The 21672-nt window shown below is 47.6% G+C and overlaps 1 protein-coding gene across 1 annotated transcript in view; it reads right to left on the bottom strand.

The window, feature by feature from the left end:
- Nucleotides 1-21672, bottom strand: part of LOC146197762 (uncharacterized) — an 88737-nt gene that overhangs the window by 23069 nt on the left and 43996 nt on the right. Inside the window, exons 8-9 of the mRNA XM_084597235.1 lie at nt 16088-16199; nt 15319-15486 (exon numbers count right to left, since the gene is read on the bottom strand). Of these exons, the coding sequence (XP_084453361.1) occupies nt 15319-15486; nt 16088-16199 (280 nt within the window). The remainder of the gene's footprint in view (nt 1-15318; nt 15487-16087; nt 16200-21672) is intronic.

Below are 21672 nucleotides of genomic sequence, written 5' to 3'. Positions count from 1 at the left end.
CCCACCATCGGCACGTTGTTTTTTCTTCTACTTTGTGTTTAATTATCTTTCCCCTATATAGATTACATTACTAATTTCTGTGATTATCTAAGCAAACATTAAAAAAAAAAAAAGGACATAAAAGTACCATCCCCAACGCTTTCCTTGGCCTCGCCGACTGTTGGCTTCTTTCCTTCATGCATTATAACGAGCACCCTCATTTCCCCTTCATTGATCTGCTTGTAGCTTACGGGGGTCTCGGTTCTGGCAGTCTTGAAGCCATAGGTAGCGTAAGAGGGTTCTAGCACAGCGTTCGCCCTCGCTCTTGATCACGTTCTACGTGACGCTGGCGGTAACAAAGGGCGTTCTACGTCCGCCGCTATGGCTGAGGGTGGCGCTGGTGAACACTCTCAAGGTTCGTATACAGACAACATAAATGCCCAAGCAAGTAGCAGGGGGGACAGCGGCCGATGTAGCTCAGTTGGAAGAGCACCGGACGCGATATTCGGAGGTCGTGGGTTCGGTTCCCACCATCGGCACGTTGTTTTTTCTTCTACTTTGTGTTTAATTATCTTTCCCCTATATAGATTACATTACTAATTTCTGTGATTATCTAAGCAAACATTAAAAAAAAAAAAAGGACATAAAAGTACCATCCCCAACGCTTTCCTTGGCCTCGCCGACTGTTGGCTTCTTTCCTTCATATATATATATATATATATATATATATATATATATATATATATATATATATATATATATATATATATATATATATATATATATTAGAACTGCAAGCATCTTTGCACTGGTATCTCATAGGTGTGAAGCCAAACCCGAAAGCGCATTCGGCAAAGATTTATAGAACCTGATTGAGTACTGTCATACCTCATCATGCATGATGCTATCATATCCTACGGCATTACGATCGTCGGTCATTACGATACATGAAACTTATTCGGACTACTGAACGGATGATATAAATCGAATAAAGAAAATTAAAGAACCTTACTCCGGTGCAGGACTTCAACAGGTTAACACGAAATGCGAACACTCTTGACTTTGGATACTGGAAATTTAACAGCTCTTTCGCGACATTGTGCTTAATGCTTACACGCTATTACTTCCCAAAGATATTAAAACGCCTCTGAAGAAGACTGTCTTAATAAGACCGAACAAGTAAAACTTAATACTATAGAAATTACGAAAAAAGGAGAATGTGTTGTAATTGCTGCCGCATATATTTAATCACGATGTGACGTTTTTTCCTAATCAACAACTAAAACAAAAAATGGTAAACGAAATAAGAAAATTCTGCTTGTTTTGCAAACACATGACAAAGATTACGTCAGATGTTGAACTGCGGTTCATTTTATTGAGGCTTTTATCAGCACAAATTCACTAGCTGTTTGTTTATTTTCCGTTGGTTTTATTGCGAACTGGGATTTACACCAGCTTACGAATGCTCTAAGTAAAGCCTTGTTACCCAGACAGTCAAGAAACACCTGATGCATCGACCTCATGCAAGCTACTTCAGCCGGGGGAAAAAAAATACGCGTAGCAGGGTCGCAGCAGATAGGATCAACCTACCTCGATCTTTTGTGTTTAACGTTTCTTCTGCGCGTCCCCTGTCTTTTGGACGCGCTTTTTTTTCTGGAGCTGCGTTGCCCTGAATGGCAAAGAAACGTTAGCAGTTACACACGGCGGTATTGAGTACTTCACCGGTCCCATCGTGTTCCGTGAGGCTGGAAACAGCGAGATCGCTCTCGATGACTACCACCAGCTGGGGTCGGTTTTAGATTTATGTTCACCATGAGCACCGCGGCAACTTTGTGGCCTTCGTTCCTGCTTCTTGACCGTTTCTGGTGTTTTTCCTTTCCCTTCGAAGCCTAGCTGTAGCGCCTGTGCCCTGTTCCATTAGACCTGTTTTTGTAGAAAACGGGCCCAGTGGAGCAGAAAGTGTGTGGCCATCCGTGCCTTTAGTAATAAGACTTGCCGGGCTAGTTGGTTCATAGTGAAATTGGGTTAACTGTGCGAAAAAGTAGGACAACAGGAAGAAAGTGCCGTATGTGTTTCTTTCTGTTGTCCTACTCTTTCGCACAGTTAACCCAATTTCAATTTGCCTTAGTGTTGTCGCGTACATTTTTTTATACAGAAACTACGCTTTTTATTGCGAAAGCAATACTACTCGCAATTTCAAGCTTGCGCGTGACCCGGCCGCCGTTACGTCTTACCCACGTGATGCTGTGACGTCACACCCCACGTGACACACTGGCTGGCAGGAGCTGCCAACTTCGGTCTCTCTTTTCACATGGGACGGTTATGTCAGAATCGGCCTGCTAGGACCCTGGCATTCACATTACCCCTATAGGCCACTAAGGCACGTCCATATGGGTTGGTTAAAGCGGGGTTTTATATGTAGGCTGAGGAAGAAGAAAAAGAGAAGAAGAGCGCTCGGTCACCCGCGGCTAATGCTTTCGTTCAATATTTGGTTCAGCAGCGTTGAACCCTTGTAATTTTTTGTGGAACATTTGCCCTCGCCCTTCTAACTCTGTACGTTTCCCTCGCTCATCCTCACCTCACCGCCTCTGCCCTCCCTCACCCTCGTCCTCGCGAATTTCGCAGCGGTGATCCTCGCTCACCATCCCTTCATCGCGTCAAATCATCACGAGGGTAAGGAGGCCCTAATAAGGGTTCACCCACGTGAAGATGCCCATGTCTGGTCATCACTTTCACCTTCGGGGATTTATATCGATGTCGGGTGGTGTCATATTGTCACGTAGCAAAAAGGCGTGTGAAGGCCGCAGAGCCGATAACTCAGAGAGCCGGTGTTGGCGCAGTCCAGGGACGAACGGTGCGAGCGCGAAACGGGAACTTCGTCGTCTTCCGCCTTTCTTCCTTCTCTTCATCACACTGGCAGCATTAGCTCCTCGGTGAGGAAGCATCGACCCGATGCTCGAGGTAAGTCACAGACTCACAGGGAGGGCGTCCTTGCGTGATAAGGTTTGAGGCGAACGACGTGGACCATCTCTGGGCGTGCGGAACGACTTGATCGTGGGGCCTCGCGAGGAGCAACTTAGTAGTTGAGAGCTCCAACGCGGCGCAGGATTCGGTAAGGACCGAAGTAGCGACGCAAGAGCTTTTCGCTAAGTCCGCGTCGTTGAATTGGAGACCAAACCCAGACAAGATCACCCGCCTGATATTCAACCTCGCGCTGCCGCAGGTTGTAGCGTCGCGCATCCTGCACCTGCTGCTCACGGAAGCGCAGCTTAGCGAGCTGACGGGCTTCTTCGGCACGTTGCAAAAAGTACGCAACGTCATCATCGGGGTGGTCGTCGACAAGGGGCAGCATGGCGACAAGTGTTGTGGTGACTTGGCGGCCATAAACAAGGCTAAACAGCGTCATATTGGTCGTTTCTTGGATGGCTGTATTGTACGCGAACGTTACGTAAGGTAGGACTGCATCCCATGTTTTGTGCTGAACGTCACATACATTGAAAGCATGTCGGCAAGCGTTATGTATAAACGTTCGGTTAATCCGTTGGTTTGGGATGGTAGGAGGTAGTCCTGCGGTGACTTGTGTTACTTAAGCCAAGAATATGCTGCATAAGCTCAGCAGAAAAAACAGCACCTCAGTCGTGATCACAGCTCGGGAAGCACCGTGGCGCAGGACGATTTGCAGTACAAAGAATTTTGCAACTTCTATAGCGGTTCCACTCGGAAGAGCCGCTGTCTCCGCGTAACGTGTCAGGTAGTTGGTGGCGACTATTATCCACTTTTGTCCGGATCTTGAGGTGGGGAATGGTCCTATCAAATCCATCCCGATTTGTTGGAACGGCTGTGAAGGAGGCTCTATGGGGTTTAGGAAGCCGGCTGGCTTGACAGGAGGAATCTTTCGGCGCTGACAGTCAGGGCAAATGCGAACATAATTCGTAACGTCATGTCACAAACGCGGCCAGTAGTATTTTTCTGTTATTCTGGCTTGCGTTCTAGTGATTCCAAGGTGGCCGGAAGCTGGTTCGTCGTGACAGGCGTGCAAAATTTCGTTGCGTAGATTCGCAGGAACGACAAGCAAGTAATGTCGACTATTGGGGGCAAAATTCTTTTTGAACAGCACGTCGTCGCGTAGGCAGAGAGACGGTAAAGCACGCCGGTAAGCTACAGGAACTCTGCCGCTAGCACTTTGCAGATAATCAATTATTGCCTGAAGATCAGGATCGGTGCGTTGTTGCACGCCGAAGTCTGCAGAGCTTACTGCGTTGACGAAGGGGTCGTCTTCGCCGGTGTCAGTTGGGGCAGGCTCGGCGGGAGCCCGGGAAAGACAATCTGCGTCCAAATATTTACGGCCAGATGTGTAGGTCACTGTGATGTCATATTCTTGTAGGCGGAGACTCCATCGTGCAAGGCGCCCTGACGGATCCTTGATACTTGCTAACTAGCAAAGTGCTTGATGATCCGTCACTACTTTGAAAGGTGTCCCGTACAGGTATGGTCTGAACTTCATAATTGCCCACACAATGGCGAGGTACTCTTTTTCAGTGGAAGAATAATTGCCCTCAGTCTTCGACGACGAACGACTTGCGTACGCCAGTACACGTTGTTGATTCTTTTGGGCCTGAACAAAAATAGCGCCCAAACCAAAATTACTCGCATCGGTGTGTACCTCCGTATCAGCGTGTTCATCAAAGTGCGCCAGAACGGGTGGTGACTGAAGGCGGTGTTGAAGGTCCTGAAATGCCTGCTGCTGCGGTGTTTCCCAATGGAACTGTACATCTGCCTTTGTGAGATACGTAAGGGGCGCGGCGATTTTGGAGAAATTTGGCACAAAGCGACGGTAGTACGCACATAACCCCCCAAGTAGCACACATTACGTGGCCCACCTGGGGCCCGTATGGGCAAGTTGGGCTTGGGCAACCACGATAACACCCATGAGGGCCCCCTTTAGGGATCAAGTGGGCAAGCCCAATTTGGGTTTGCCCCTGCTTTTTCCATCTGGGCATGATATAGGCGTGGAAAGGGCTAACTGAGTACATATTCCCACATCTGGCCCTCAAGGGTCCCGCTCAGGGAATTTTAGGGCCGATGCAAAGAAAATTTTGGTTTTGTGCAGAAAAAGCCTGGGCTAAACTAATTGGGCCTGCCCACTCAAAAGAGCAATAGGTCCCGCATGGGCCGCGGCGGGTATAAATACGGATATGCCCGCGCATTTCCTACATGGGTACCCTTGAGGGGTTCTCGAGGGAAGGTCAAACGGAAATGTAGGCTTCATGCAGAAACTTCCTGGGCTGCCCCAATTGGGGCTGCCCACAAAAAACCTAGGTAATTTCCGCATGGCCTATAGCTGGGCAGGAAAGTGCTCCTTCCCGCTTCTGCTTGCAACGGTCTCTTGCGGGGCACTTTAGCGCACATCCGATGCAAATGTGGGCCAAAAGCCAATAGTAGACGGGCTAGCCCAAATGGGGCTACCCTCTCAAAAACTGAATAGGTCCCATGTTGTTTGCATTAGGGCTGAAAAGCGGGCATGCATCCGCGCCGCCCACATGGGTATTTCTTGGGTTAACTGCGGGCCAATGCAACATATATTCGTACTCTATGCGGTAAAAATAAGATCCCAATTGAGGCTGCCCATGAAAGACCGCAGTGGGCCCCGAATTGGCCGTAGGCGGGCTTACCGCTCTGAAACGTCTTCACCCTATATTTCAGGCACCATCTGTTTTGTGTAATTCATCTTACACCGGCCGCTAATTGCACCTTCTGGATTTTTCACATAACCATTTTATGCATATCCATGCCATGAATAAAGACTAATTTTAATCTAACAACTACGTTAATTATGCAATATTGGCAGAAAATATGCAGCAGTAACTATTCCGCTTTACGAGTATGTACTGAACTACCTCAAAATGTTTCTTGCGCCATTATTATTCTACATACATCACCGAAATAAATATTCAGACAAACATTTGGGGGGTGATGTGGGCCAGCGCACATAATTGTAGAAAATTGGGGATAAATTTCTATTATGTTACTGAGTGTCGAATACAAGATAAATAAATAGTGCTCGATGTTTCACACTTGATGAATAATGGAACTTGGGCAGCTCCGAAAATACCAGATTCAACCCATGAGGGCAGCACGTGGGCGAGCCCGAAACGGAATGGCCTCCGCAAAGCCCGCGCCGGAACAATTCAGGTATTAGAGGGATTACTCGACATAAAAATTAAAACCTTGATCTATGGGGCGGCGCTACCTTCATAAACGTAGGACCCATTATTGATTCTGGTATGCTGTCCATATTCAGCTATCTGGGCTGAATGCGGGCAGCCCTATTTGGGCTGCCCACACGGATACAGATTGGGACCAATCGCGGCAAAATTGGGCAGCCCAAGCGGGCCCCCTCTGGGTACGTATTGAAAATCCCGCATGGGGCCCGTATGGGCTACCCCCACGGGCCCAACGCGGGCTCCGATGTCATAGCCCATTTTGTGCTACCTGGCCGAGGAAGCGCCGAAGTTCCTTCTGGTCTCGTGGCAGTGGGAAATTTGCGATGGCAGCAGTTTTCTCGGGGTCAGGACGGACCCCTTCCTTGTTGACAACGTGGCCTAAAAATTTAAATTCTTCGTAGGCAAAGTGACATTTTTCTGCCTTTAATGTAAGGTCGGAGGACTTTATAGATTGCAGTACCGCCTCGAGGCGACGAATGTGCTCTGAAAAACTTGGGGCGAAAACGACCACATCGTCCAGGTATACGAGACAAGTCTGCCATTTCAGGTCCGCGAGGACGGTGTCCATAAGCCTTACGTCGCTGGCGCGGAGCAAAGGCCGAACGGCATAACCTGAAACTCGTACAGCCCATCTGGAGTAATAAATGCAGTCTTCTCGCGGTCCCTCTCGTCTACCTCGATTTGCCAGTACCCGGATTTGAGGTCCATGGAAGAGAAATACTTGGTGTTGCATAGGCGATCTAAAGCGTCATCGATTCTGGGCAGGGGGTAAACATCCTTTTTAGTTACCTTGTTCAATCTTCGATAGTCAACACAGATCCGTAATGTGCCGTCTTTCTTCTTGACAAGGTCGACAGGTGCCGCCCAGGGGCTCTGAGATGGTTGAATGACGTCGTGGTCAAGCATTTCCTTAACTTGAGTGGTAATTGCGGCACGTTCTTTAAACGAGACACGATAGGGTGACTGTCGGAGTGGCTGTACTGTATCGTCCGTAATAATACGATGTTTTACAAGGTGTGCTCGACCGACGCGCGGCAGCGACGCGAACACAGTTCTGTAGCAATTGGGAAGGTTCCGCAGGATATTATGTTTTGTCTGCAGTAGTGCCGGGTTGATGTCGTACTTTAGGTCGGCGACTTCCTCTTGTTCCGGTCGAGAATCACAAGTTAAACTGTGCACGCACCTAGTTTCAGCGATGGCATCAATATAAGCGACTGTTGTTCCCTTATTGAGATACAAGTGTTCGTTAGTGAAATTGGTGAGAAGTCGACTTTGCCATCTTAGAGGATGACAACAGCCCGAGCAACAGCAACGCCGCGGTCGAGAAGCAAAGGCGGTTTACTCTCGACGACACCTTCCACTCCCCGGAGGGTGTGCGCACCGACGGTCACCATTACACTGGAGCGGGGAGGAACAGCCACGTGCTCGTCGAGAATGTGGAGCGACGCCGGCAGAACACAGTTAACTTCGAGGGAATTCTCTGTCGAAAACTGAAGCGACTGAGATTGCAGGTCGATGATGGCGCCGTTTTCCGTCAGGAAGTCCATACCGAGTATAACGTCTCTGGAGCAATCCGCTAGCACAACAAACGTTGCCGGTAACGTTCGCCCTTAAACTGTGACTTGTGCTGTGCACGTTCCTCTAGGTGTAATCAAATGTCCTCCAGCGGTACGTATCTGAGGGCCGTCCTGTCGTAACCTTCTTGAGTGCGCGGCTAATGATCCACTGAGTATGGAATAATCGGCCCCAGTATCCACCAAAGCGGTTACGGTGCTGCCGACAACTGAAAGGTCTAAATCGGCTGGCGGTGACGTCTCGCTGCGGTAACGTCGAGGTGTCCGGTCTCGGCTCCGGTGCGTCGAAGAGGTGCGGTGTCGTAGAGGAGCCGGGCTATGCAGTTGGTCGGGTTGTCGGCTTGCCGTTAACTTGGGCGGCTCGGTAATCATCGTCGTCGTCTCTGAGTTGTTCGGCGTCGGCGAAGCGGTTTGAGTCGTTGGAGGGTCTTGTACATTTTATTTATTTATTTTGAAAGGGGGTTTTTACTGTGCTTTAACAGAGATAATAGCCCTGTCGAAGTTTCACGGCGAACCACACAAGAACACAGCCAGTCTCAGTCTCCACAAGCGAGCACGAGCAGCGCAGCGGCACTTCGTCGTCCTTATCTTCGTCTTCGTGATGTTCCCGCCTACTTAATCCTCGTCTTCGTATATCCTCGTGTAGTTCACTACAATTTATTTAAAATACCCTCAGGGTACAGATGTACGTTACAGAGGGGAGGGGGGCGCATACAGGATATATATATAAAAGAGAAGGTTAATACAATAAGCTTAAAAATATCTGAAAAACAAAGCACATAAAAAAGAACAACGAGGTACATGGGTAATTTATGAAGACGGCATAGGTGCAAAAAAATAACAATATAAAAATAAAATAAACAAAGCAGTATACAATGAAGATAAGCAAATAACCATACAATTAGTTTTAATAAGTTTTAATACTACGCAAGAAAGAAAGTTTGTAGCGCGGATTTAAATTTTTCTTCTGTATTTATACTTGTTAGGGATGCAGACAGGTTATTCCAATCATTACAGGTGGGGGGAAGAAACGAGCTAGAATAGGCAACTGTGTTTGAGTGTGGAATGTTTACCTTTTGACTGTGGTTACGGCGAAATGAAATGTAGGATGGTGGTTGAACCCATAAGGGGTGCAATGTTGAGTAATGGTAGTAAATTGTATGAAAAAGTGAGAGGCGGGATAGTGTTCTTCGAGTCGATAACAGCGGGAGATGTACGTATGCTTTGATATTAGTAACGCTGGCTGTGCTTTGATAGTTATTTAAGATGAACCGGCTGAGTGATTTTGTACTGCCCCAACGGAGTGTATGAGTGTTGCTTGGCCGGGGTCCCAAACAGATGAGGCGTATTCGAGTTGTGGGCGAATATATGTTGTATACATTATTAATTTTAATGATGACGGTGCAAGGGATGCAAGGGAGAAATTACGGCAAATGTATCCGAGAGTACGATTGGCTTTAGCGATGATTGAGTTGGCATGCGATTTCCAGGTTAGATCACTAGTAACGATTACACCAAGGTAACGGTATGACTTTACAGATTCTAATAGGACGTTATTATGCATATACATAGGACTTGTTACATTAGTTCGAGATAGCCTCATTGATTTGCATTTGATTGCATGCACCATTTACGGCACCATTCGCTAATATTGTCACGGACAACAGGGCTAGACTTGACTAAAACGACGGGACGAAGCAGTACCAGCAGGCAAAGTTCGGCGCACAGCACGCGAGTCAACTTCAGTGTCCTCTTCTTCCAGGCGCAGTAAGAACATGGGGACACCAGGTGGCATTACTCCCCCTCTTAAAAAAAGAAATAAGGGACGGAGTGCGAGCGATGGCCAATGTAAGCGAAAAGAAAGATCAGCACATGGAGAGCATAGATAACGGAGGCGGGGTAAGGTGTCCTACGCGACAACGAAACAAGCGCATAGCGCACTACCGCGTGAAATAGGGCTCCATGCGGACAACGTGCACGACCTCGGAGCGTGGTTGCCGACGCGAGGGCTGCACAGTACCCACTGGAAGAACTTCGTAAGTCACTTTCGTGACTCGGCGCAGAACTTCGTAAGGTCCGAAGTAACGGGAAATCAGTTTATCACACAAGCCGGGCCGACGCACCGAGGTCCACACCCAAACTTTCTCTCCAGGATGGTATGCGACGTGTCGATGACGGAGCGGCATGCATCCGTGCCCTGCTGTTGTTGAATGTGAATGCGGGCAAGTTGACGTGCTTCCTCAGCGCGCTGAGCAAACTGCTCGCATTCACATATTATTAAGGTAATTCTGGATTAATAGGACATCAGAACTATCAGCAAGTTTACGGTACAAGACACAGTCATCAGCAAAAAGGCAAATTTTCGAAGAAACACAGGAAGGCAAGTCATTTATGTAAATCAAAAATAAGAGCGGTCCCAGAACCGACCCTTGCGGACCGCCGGACCGGACTGGGACAGAAGGTGAGTTGATTTTATTAGCATTTACAAATTGTACACGGGACGTGAGAAAAGCGCGGATCCAGTTAATTACAGCAAGGTCGATGTTTAGAAAGCTTAGTTTGTGAAGGAGTAGTGCGTGGCTTACCTTGTCAAAAGCTTTAGAGAAATCAAGAAATAAACAGTCAGTTGAAAAGCCAGAATCTAAATAGGCATGCAAATCATTAGTGAAGGAGACAAGCTGAGTTTCACAAGAGAATAGTTTGCGGAATCCATGCTGTGCACTTGAAAAAAAGTTATTTTCGAGAAAGTTAACAAGATGTGTGTATATAATGTGCTGCATAATTTTACATGGTACGGATGTTAGGGAAATAGGCCTTTAATTGAGGGGATCATGTGCTGGACCTCACTTGTGGATGGGGATTACTTTAGCACATTTCCAGTCATAAGGTAAAATGCCAAGATTATATGATTGCGAAAAAATGCACTCTATTATTATTGAACAGTATTCTACCATGTTTTGCAAACATTTAATATTTATCTCATCAGTTCCACAAGATAATTTGGGTTTTAATTTATTTATTAAAGCTTTGATACCTATTGATTAAAACATTATGGGGTCCATGAGCTGATAATTGGTAACATTCACAACTGGAATCTGACTGGTGGGTACAGGGGATGAAAATGACTGAATGAATGTGTCGTTAAGTACGTTTGAACAGAGGTGAGACGGCACTGAGTCCCCTGAATTAGTGAGTAATGATAAGGTGTTGTTATTAGTGTTCCCTCGTATGACATCCCAAAATCATTTTGGATTAACCTTTAGTAACTGTGGAAGAGTAGTGTTTAAAAAAGAAACCTTAGCTGACCTGAAAGCCGTGACGTAACATTTTGCCGCCTTTTTGTACGATTGCCAATGAGTTAGTTTTAAAGAGTGTCTGGCTGCTCGGAACAAACGCTTTTTTTTTGTTTGATAATCTGTTCAGATGTGTATTATACCAAGGCGCTTTGCTGTTGGCGTAGGCGGTTCTAAGGGGGACGTATCGGATGGTTAATTCAGAAATTTTATTTTTGAACATGTCCCAGTTAGTTTCTATGGACCGGTTGCAAAGTGATGACAAAAACAGATCTAGAAATAAGCAGGGTTCGCTGTTGATGGCGATGTAGTTAGCTTTGTTAAAATCACGAAATTTTCTTTTTTGTCTGCTTTTTTTTCTTTGAGTCACCGTTAGCATAAATTGTAAGATATCATGATCGTTCAGACCGGGCCGGTGTGAAACCATCGATAAGTTGTCTGTTGATGTTGAAAGAATAAGGTCGAGAACTGATGATGTACTTGGTGCTACACGTGTAGGACGACTAACAATCTGTGATAAGTGGAAGTCTGAGCAAACGGAAAGAAATAGATTAGCTTCGGCGGACGGGGGATTTGACAATGAGTTATCAAAGGACCAGACGATATTTGGAAAATTGAAGTCACCTAGAAGTAAAAGATCAGCACCAGGGAAAAGAGTTACAATATGATTTAGAGAATCGTGTAGGTTATCGCAGAATGATAAGTCAGCCCAGGGGGATCGATAACATACGCCTAATATTACCTTTTTAAAGTTCAGATTCAGACAGCACCATATTAGTTCTAAATTAGTAATAATAGGCACAACAAACCAATCTATGCATTCACTAATAGCAATTAGGACCCCACCACCAACTCTGCCCGTTCGGTCACTCCGGAAGACAACATATTTCTTTTCACAATTAAGCAGTTCACAATTCCTTATTTTGTTATTTAGCCACGTTTCTGTTAACACGATAATATCAGCATTACAGTCTTCTATCATCGCGCATAATTCATCTTTTTTTGGGTAAAGGCTACGGATGTTTGCATATAACACTGAATATTCGAGGCTATTCGAAGCGCCTCCCCTCATATGATCCTAGCTAGTAGATATCATGCGACCAGACCGGAAAATTCTGCTGTGAGTTTCACTCGCGTTTTCTGCTGAATTTTATAGGAATTGCTGATTTCATAAATGGCGTCTTCACTTTCGTTGTAGCCGTAGCACTTTCCTCCAATGAAAATTTTCTTGTAACCAAGTTTGAAGGATGCGCCACCTTTGGATTTGCCAAATTCGAATAATTTTTTTCTGATATTGCACGTTGCTGGGCAGAAGTCTCCAGTAACTCTTTTACCGCTACTTTTCAAAGACTCCCGTCTAGAGAAGACTAGTTCCTTTGTTTTATAGTCTTCGAATCTAGCTATAAGTGGTCTTGTTTTTCTATTGACAAAACGCCCAAGTCTGTGTGCCCGGGAGATCACATATATCAATTTTCATAGGGGTCTTTATTATTTCGAGAATTTTTTGCTCTGATTCGGATGATGTTTCATCTGCATTGTCAGTTATGCCATAAAAGCCAAATTGTTCCGTCTAGACCGATCCTCCGTGTCATCAAGACGGGATAAAAGCGCAACATTGTCTTTTTCGAGGCGCTCTACTGTAGCATGCAGCTCTTTCATGTCCTGCTGCCAGTGCTCGAATACCGAAGTATGGTTCTCTAGTTTTTGCAATCTTTCATTTCTTTCTATCATTGCCTGTGAAACCGACTGCGGCTATTGTTTCAGTTCTGACATGCATTCCAGCATAGTGTTTTGTGCTAATTCCATTCTTTTGGAGCGTTCATTCATATCTTTCATGGTTTGCAGTAACTGTGCAAGATCTGGGCCCGGATTGCTTTCGACGTCACCGCATCTGATCAGTAACAATGAACAGAAAGGCGCAATCACTGCTTCTAGGCACGGAAGCACGATGATGAAGCGATCATCTGATTTCAAGCAGGAAGACGGTAATTTGGAGAAGTAAATAACCTGCAGAACGAAGAAACGAGGGCGGAAGTCTTTCATCGTGCCTCCGTGCCCACTGACAGGTGAAAGCTCGATGCCTAGCTTTATCCATTCCAGATGTGATGACGTTGATGTTGCGGCTGCGCAGAGGTGGACCTCCAGTGGGCGTGTGGCCACGAAGCCAGTCGGCAGGAATGGTGGTTCCTGGGCAGACGAAACCGCGCAGAATTCAGCCACAGCTGAAGCATCCTCCTGCCGGTGGCCATCTGCCGCCATCCCAGCCGCAAGAACAGAGATTAACTGCAGAACGAAGAAACGAGTGCGTAAGTATTTCATGCTTTCCTTCATCGTGCCTCCGTGCCCGCTTCGTCGAGCAGCCACACCTCCAGAAGCTGCTGCGTCTAGTTTCCCCTACGGGGATTTCTAGACTGTTCCCGCGGCTCGGAGAAATTGTAGCGGCGGGGCGAAGGTGATCGATGGCGCTGAACTGAGTCTGGGTTAGAAAGGTACTCGGCAATCTTCCGTGGGCGCTTTCCCGACTGCGGACAGCGAGTACCGAAGGCGAACCCGCGAAGAACCATCTCTTAGTACGGGCAGCGACGCCAGACATGCCCAACTTCGCCACAATGGTAGCACAGCAGCCGGTAGTCCGCGGTTCGCCAGATGTCAGTTCGGCGGCGCCTGGGTCGCTGAAGGAAAGTCGGCTGGGAAGGTGGCAGTGTCATTTGGGGAGCGACCGGCGCAGGCGCTTCGTAATGGGGTGTCGCAGGCGACAGCAAACAGCTTGCGACGGCGGAACTCATCGTAGGTGGTTGTGGAGGGCTTGAAAGAAGCGGCGCAGCACCCAAAGCTTGTTGCACTTATTCGCGAACAACATCGGTGACCGATGCAACTTCGCCAATTCTTCGCGCACAATGGCTCGAATGGTCTCACGCAGTGAGTCACCTGATGACACGGTGGACCTCTCAGTACATGTGGACAGCATCGATACGGTCGTGCGCTCGTACTGCCGTGCCCGCATGTCAAGCGCTCTCTCGATGGAAGTAGCTTCCGTAACAAAAGCATCTACGGTCACTGGCGGACTGCGAACGAGGCCGGCGAAGAGCTGCTCTTTCATATCTCTCAGTAATAATCGCAATTTCGCTCTTCCGACATGTTGGAATCTGCGCGGCGGAACAAGAGCTTCATCTCCTCCTCGTACGCCATCACGCTTTCGTTCGGATGCTGGATGCGACTCTGAAGTAGAATCTCGTCCTTTTCTTTACGGAATGTGCTAATAAATGCCTGACGAAATTCTGCTCTGAATGTATCCCACGTTTGCAGGCGAGATTCATGGTTGACGTACCAGGTCCTCGCCGAGTCCTCCAGGGCAAAGTAGACATGTCGCATCTTTGCGTTCGCGTCCCAGGCATTAAAGGTGGCCACCCGGTCGAACTGGTCCAGCCAGTCCTCGGCGTCTTCATGGGGGAGACCATGCGAGGGGCTCTCGTTGGTGAATCAGGACATTGACAGGAATCTCTTGTGTGCTCATAGTCTGTGTACTTGTGGACCATTGGTCAGGAAGCGGACCGAATTCGGGAGGTAGGCAACGGAGTCTCTGGCTACCCTGGTGAACAGGCGTTTCTACCCTGGGAATGCGTCCTTGGCTGCAGTCGCTGCTTGAAAGGGGCGTCGGGTACATGAAAGATCCGCCTCGCACCTCCACCAGATGTCACGTAGCAAAAAGGCGTGTGAAGGCCGCAGTGCCGGTAACACAGAGAGCCCGGTGTTGGCGAAGTCCAGGGACGAACGATGCGAGCGCGAAAGAGGAACTTCGTCGTCTTCTGCCTTCCTTCTCTTCTTCACACTGGCAGCAATATAACACGGTATTTTAAGACTATGATAATAAGCTACATGTGGTAACATAGTAAGATTACTGATTAAGCGAGAAGTAATGTATGCGATCGAGGAGCCATTAACGCTGTTGCATCCTCCATATTTTTTTGTCATGCGTGGCGGAGAACTGTGACAACAACGAAACATATGAATGCAGAATGGCCGCCGCTTACAACCTGGGTTCACATGCACTGAAAAGCTGCGAATCTCATAACTGAGCTGCGGTTGATTTTGTCGGCCGTCAAGGTAGCTGTGGCACGGCCGCTGCTGTGGTATTGCGCGCAGCGTCAGGTTGCTCGCAACTTTGGTACGAGCTTCGCGTGTGTTTCTTGCTTACGGGCTCTGAGAAAGAGCTCCCGCGGTGCGAGAAGAACAAATAAGTTGGCTTACGGTGGCGAGTGGGATGTTCTGGGGAGGAATCGACAGATCAACGAGGTCTCCGACCTGCACCTTGGTGGCATCGGCGAAAACGTACTTCTTTCCCACCGTGGACACTGTCGGTACCAGCTTACTGTGAAGGTGTGGCATGGGATCCAGGATTTCGTTAAGGACGTCAACCTGCCGATTAACAAATTCGACTCCAATTAACGGGCATGTTGCGACTGTGCACGGGCTAACCGCATAGAAAACTCGTTTCCCCTTCCGCCTAGGTCCCACATAGCATAAAAATGTGGTGACTACAAATGTGATCCTTTTCAACCATGTCAAAAAAAAAAAAAGGATCAGTACCTGGCTCTCCTATCTCATCACCCACCTTGCACGTCTGCCACTACGTCCATCTAAAAATATGCCCGTTGTGAAATAAATCTACCCACTTCTAAAGCACCATTAAGAACGCCACTGAAAAGCAAGTCGCCGCAGCATGCATGAACTGTTGCATGTGTGGCATCAATGCGAAATAGGTTCTTATTTGGCTTGGAAGAAATAGAATGACCGTCTTTTGCTTTTTCGCTTGAGGGCTTATTACGTCATATCTTATCGGCGAGCTTGCAGATTTCATGTTTGTCGATCAAGATTCGCTGCACAGTAAGAGAAATCGAATCCATGGCCTCATTCCTGACGAGCGGCGCGTTTGAAAACCTTTACAGTGAGACGTCAACTCGGTCTGCATATCAGCAATAATTCACTGGATCAGTCAAGGTGAAAATGCGGTACGCACCAAGTTCTTGCCCGAAACGTCCACGAAACCACCCGCCTCGTACATGCACGGTGGGTAGGCCCTGCCGTGGACGGCGAAATTGTGCGTCTCAACCACGATGACGTCCACGTATCTGAATGATAGGGACGCAAGTGAGATCACAGAACGGAAGGGCCGCAATGAGACGAGGAAAAAAAATGCCTAAGGCGTTGTACCTATTATCCGGCGCAGCGTTAGCGTTAGCGGAACCATTAAAGTTTTTATCGCTTTCAACAATTATTTCTATTACGCAGTTTATCTAGTTGTGTGTAAAATTTATATAATCATATGTCTTGTTTCACTCATACAACCGTTTTCCTTTGCACTAACCCAGCAGGCTTAGTGCAAAGGAAAACGGTTAAGGTCTAGCGACGGTTAAGTCACAGTAGTCAGCGTAGGCGGAGGGTGATTTCCATGAGAATCACCTGGAATGTGGCTATTGGGTTAAGATGAGGGGCGTTACCTTCTACGGAGGAACATACGGGAAAACTGTGCGGAGGTGCAGTCGGAGGGCAGGAGTAGAAATCTGCCTCATTTTACAGCGACAGTTTTTAATTACCCATTCCAGAGTTTCGTGTCCTTTTTTGTGGAAAACAAAATGAGTGGACTATACTGTATATATATTGTTACGAAGACGACGAAGCGAGCAGTGGCGCGGCGCGGAGCGCACGCGCTAGGCCTGCTGGTCATTAAAGTATATTTTATTGTCATGTCATCACGTCGTTCTGTTTCTGTTGTGTCGCCGTGTTCAATCGCTTGCCATATGCCACCACGCAACATTTGGTTGGAGGTGCGGTTCATCCCCACCCTCGCCTTGCCCCGTCGACGCCAACCGTACGCCGGGTCCATCAGCCGAAACCCAGTGGAGATCGCCGCCCAGCTCTACCCAGCCCTTTCTGCTCAGACCCGACCACACGCTCTCCCCAGCCCCGCCCCCAGCCCTGACAACAACACACGGCGCCCAGGAAGAGCCCAAAGCCGACCCAACCGACCCCACGATGAAGCAACCTCACGACTACTCGAGCGCAGACAGCACCCCCGCCCAAGCCGTTCGGCGTGTCCATGGGAATTGGCCTTCGGCAAACGGTGAATATTGAACCTGATGATCCGGGGCAATCAATCATCCCATTTTGGCGTTCAGTGTGGTACCAAGCATTTCATCTCAGAGTCCTCCACCTGTGTTCATTTGTCGCATCATGCAATGGATTACAAATAATCGAGACGATTACTCGGTGGCCCCGGGTCATGTTACGAAGACGACGAAGCGTGTAGTGGCGCGTGGCGGAGCGCTCGCGATAGGCCCGCTGGCCATTAAAGCCTATTTCATCGTCATGTCATCACGTCGTTCTGTTTCTATTGTGTCGCCGTGTTCTATCGCTTGTCATATGCCACTACGCAACAATATGCATGTCGCTGTTTTAGATTTTTACCTCATCATCATCATCATCATCAGCCTGACTATACCCACTGCAGGGCAAAGGCCTCTCCCATATTTCTCCACTTAACCCGGTTCTGTGCTAGCTGCCTCCACTTGACCCCTGCGAACTTCTTAATCTCATCCGCCCACCTAATTTTCTGCCACCCCCTGCTACGCTTTCCTTCCCTTGGAATCCAGTTTGTTACCCTAAGCGACCATCGGTTATCCTCTCTTCGCACTACATGTCCTGCCCATGTCCATTTCTTCTTCTTAATTTCCACTAGGATGTCGGTAACTTGAGTTATTTCTCTGACCCACTCTGCACGCTTCCTATCTCTTAATGTTACCACTACCATTATTCGTTCCATAGCCCTCTGGCTGGCCCTCAGCTTAAGCAGAACTCTCTTGGTTAGCCTCCACGTTTCAGCCCCATAGGTGAGTACAGGTAAGATGCAACTGTTGTATACTTTCCTCTTGAGCGATACCGGTAAGCTGCTAGTCATAATCTGCGAGTGCTTGCCAAATGCGCTCCATCCCAATCTTGTTCTTCTTGTTATTTACTTTTCATGGTCCGGATCTGCGGTTACTACCTGTCCTAAGTAGACATATTCGCCTACTACTTCCAGTACTTCGCTACCTAATGTAAACTGCTGTTCCTTCCCGAGGCTGTCGAACATTACCTTAGTCTTCTGCATATTGATTTTCAAGCCTACCTTTCTACATTTCCTGTCTAGGTCATCAATCATTATTTGGTCATCAATCATTATTTGCAGTTCATCCCCGGAGTTGCTTAGCAAGGCAATGTCATCAGCAAATCGCAGATTACCGAGGTATTCTCAATCTACCCTTATCCCTAACTGCTCCCATTCCAAGTCTCTGAATACTTCCTCTAAGCAAGCTGTGAATAGTACTGGGGAGATTGTGTCTCCTTGCCTAACACCTTTCTTTATGGGAATTTATTACTTTATGCAGAACTATGGTTGCTGTGCAGCCACTATATATATCTTCCAGCACTTTCACGCACGGCTCATCTACCCCCTGATTTCGCAATGCCTGCATCACCGCCGAGGCTTCAACTGAGTCAAATGCTTTTTCGTAATCAATGACTGCTATGTATAAGGGCTGGTTATATTCCGATCATTTTTCTATCCCCTGAATGATGGTATGAATATGATTGATAGTAGAGTACCGTTTCCGAAACCCTGCTTGATCCTTTGCTTGATTGCAGTCTAAGGTTGTCCCGATTCAATTAGCGATTACCTTAGTAAATACCTTATACGTAGCAGACAGTAAGCTGATTGGTCTGTAATTTTAAGGTCCTTAGAGTCCCCTTTCTTATGAATGAGGATAATGTTTGCATTCTTTTATGGTTCCGGTACCGTCGACGACACCAGGCACTGCGTATACAGGGTGGCCAGTTTTTCTAGCACGATATCGCACCCGTCCTTCAGCGAATCTGTAGTTATCTGATCCTGTCCAGCTGATTTTCCCCTTTTCATAGTTTCTTGTGCTTTCCTGACCTCGTCCTTCGTCACTGGTGGAACGTCTGACTGTTTTTCCCTACCGCCGATCTCATTACGGTCCTGACTACTTTGGCTACTGTAGAGATCTGTATAGAACTCCTCGGCTACTTTGACTATCTTGTCGATATTCGTGATGGCGTTGCCCGCCTTGTCCCTTATCGCATACATCTCGTTTTTGCCTATGCCCAATTTCTTCTTTACCGCTTTAAGGCTTCCCCCGTTCTTTACAGCATGCTCGATTTTCTCCATGTTATACTTCCTTATATCGGCCACCTTGCGCTTATTGATTAGCTTTGATATCTCGGCCAAATCGATCTGGTTTGTTGAATTGGAAGCTTTCATACACTGGCGTTTCTTAATCAAATCTTTCGTCTCCTCAGACAGCTTACCGGTATCCTATCTAACTATCCTACCGCCTACTTCTACCGCGCACTCAGTAATGATATCTGAAATTATTGTTCCTTGCTTCTTGCGTAATGTCGCCATCCTCGGTTAGAGCTGAATACCTATTCTGTAGCGAGATCCTGAACTCTTCTGTCCTCCCCCTCACCGCTAATTCGTTGATGGGTTTCTTTCTTACTAATATGTTGCGTTCCTTCTTCAGATTTAGGCTAATTCGGAAGCTCAACATCCTGTGGTCACTCCATCGCGCTTTCCCGATTATCTCTACATCTTCCATAATGGTGGGGTTCAACACATTACGAAGTCGATTTCAATTTTAGTCTCCCCGTTAGAAATTTTCCATGTCCATTGCCGGTTTTTCCGTTTGCTGAAGAAGGTATTAATGATTCGTAAGTTATTGCGCTCTGCAAACTCAACTAGTAACTCCCCCCTGCCATTCCTAGAACCAATGCCATAGTCACCTACTGCCTTGTCTCCTGCCTGCTTTTTCCCTACCTTGGCATTGAAGTCGCCCATTAGTACAGTATACTGCGTCTTTACTTTTCGCATTGACGATTCTACATCTTCGTAGAAGCTTTCAACTGCCTGGTCATCATGACTACATGTAGGTGCATAGGCCTGTACAACCTTCAGTTTATACCGCCTATTAAGCCTAATTACGATGCCTGCTACCCTCTCATTAATACTATAGAATTCATCTATATTACCCGCTATATACATATTGACAAGGAAACCTACTCCTAGTTGTCGCCTCTCTGGTAAACCTCGATAACACAGTACATGCCCATCCTTCAGTGCAGTATATGCCTCATTCGGCCTCCTATAGCCTCACTAAGCCCTATGACATCCCATTTCATACCCTCTAGTTCCTCTAACAGCACTGCTAAACTAGCTTCACTAGCTAGGGTTCTAGCATTAAATGTTGCCAAGGTCAGTTTCCAATGGCGGCCTGCCAGCGGAGCCAGGAATTCTTAGCACCCCCTGCTGCGTCACAGGTCTGACCGCCGCCGTGGTCAGTTGTTCCGCAGCCGCTGGTGACTGAGGGCCGGGGTTTTGTGGAGCTTATCGTGAGAGGTTGCGGCCAATTACTGCACCAGGGTGGCCAACTCCTGTTCTGGTGAGGGAGTGCGTTGCCGGAGGTGTTCACCGGCATTAGGTCGCACCCCAAACCTGTTTATGCAATTCCATCGACACGCGGATTTTTTTTTTAATCCGGTGGAGAATTGTGCGGCACCGGGATTTGAACCCCGGTCCTCTTGCATGCGAGGCGGATGTTCTACCGCTACGTGAAATGTGAAATAATGAAAACCCTGTAGCAGTCTCAGTATTTCACTTTGTACACCGGTAGCCGTCCTGTGACCTTTTTCGCATGCCAGTAGACACTCAACAGCGCTAAAAAAAGGGTCGAACTGTTCAGAGTAACGTGTCGCGAAAATGGCAGCTATTGAAGGGGCGATGACAAGGTCGTTCGATGTATTGCCGTTTTATACTTTTATGAATAATATACTAGTCTGTGATTCTACTCGCAAAGTTTTAGGGCCTAGCGCGTGGAGCATATTATAGGAAGTTCAACGCTGCTGAACCAAATATTGAGCGAAAGTATTAGGCGGGTACCCCGCCGGGGTGGCGCAGTGGTTACGGCGTTCGACTGTTCCCAATGATGCGGGATCGGATCCCGGCCTCGGCGGCCGCTTTTCGATGGAGGCGAAAAGCTAGGCGCTCGTGTACTGTGCGATGTCAGTGCACGTTAAAGAACCCCAGGCGGTCGAAATTTCCGGAGTCCTTCACTACGGCGTCTCTCATAGCCTGAGTCGCTTTGGGATGTTAAACCCACAAACCAACCAACCAACCATTAGCTGCGGGTGACTAAGCATTCTTCTTCTCTTTTTTTTCTTCCTCAGGCCACATATAAAGCCCCGATTTACCAACCCATATGACCGTCCCTTAGTGGCCTATAGGGGTAACGTGAATGCCAGGGCCCTAGCAGGCTGATTCTGACATAACCGTCCCACGTGAAACGAGAGAACCAAGTTGGCAGTTCCTGCCAGCCCGTGTGTCACATGGAGTGTGACGTTACAGCTTCACGTGGGTAAGACGTAACTGCGGCCGGTTCACGCGAAGGCTTGAAAGTGCGAGTAGTATTGCTTTCGAAATAAAAACGCGATAAAAATCGGAATCGAGAAACTCCTTCTACCGAGAGCGACCGCCGCTTTTAAATGCACGTG

This window comes from Amblyomma maculatum, chromosome 3 (assembly GCF_055883805.1).
Source record: "Amblyomma maculatum isolate TAMU_Amacu chromosome 3, ASM5588380v1, whole genome shotgun sequence".
NCBI classification, from domain to species: domain Eukaryota; kingdom Metazoa; phylum Arthropoda; class Arachnida; order Ixodida; family Ixodidae; genus Amblyomma; species Amblyomma maculatum.
This window is presented reverse-complemented; position numbering and strand designations above follow the sequence as displayed.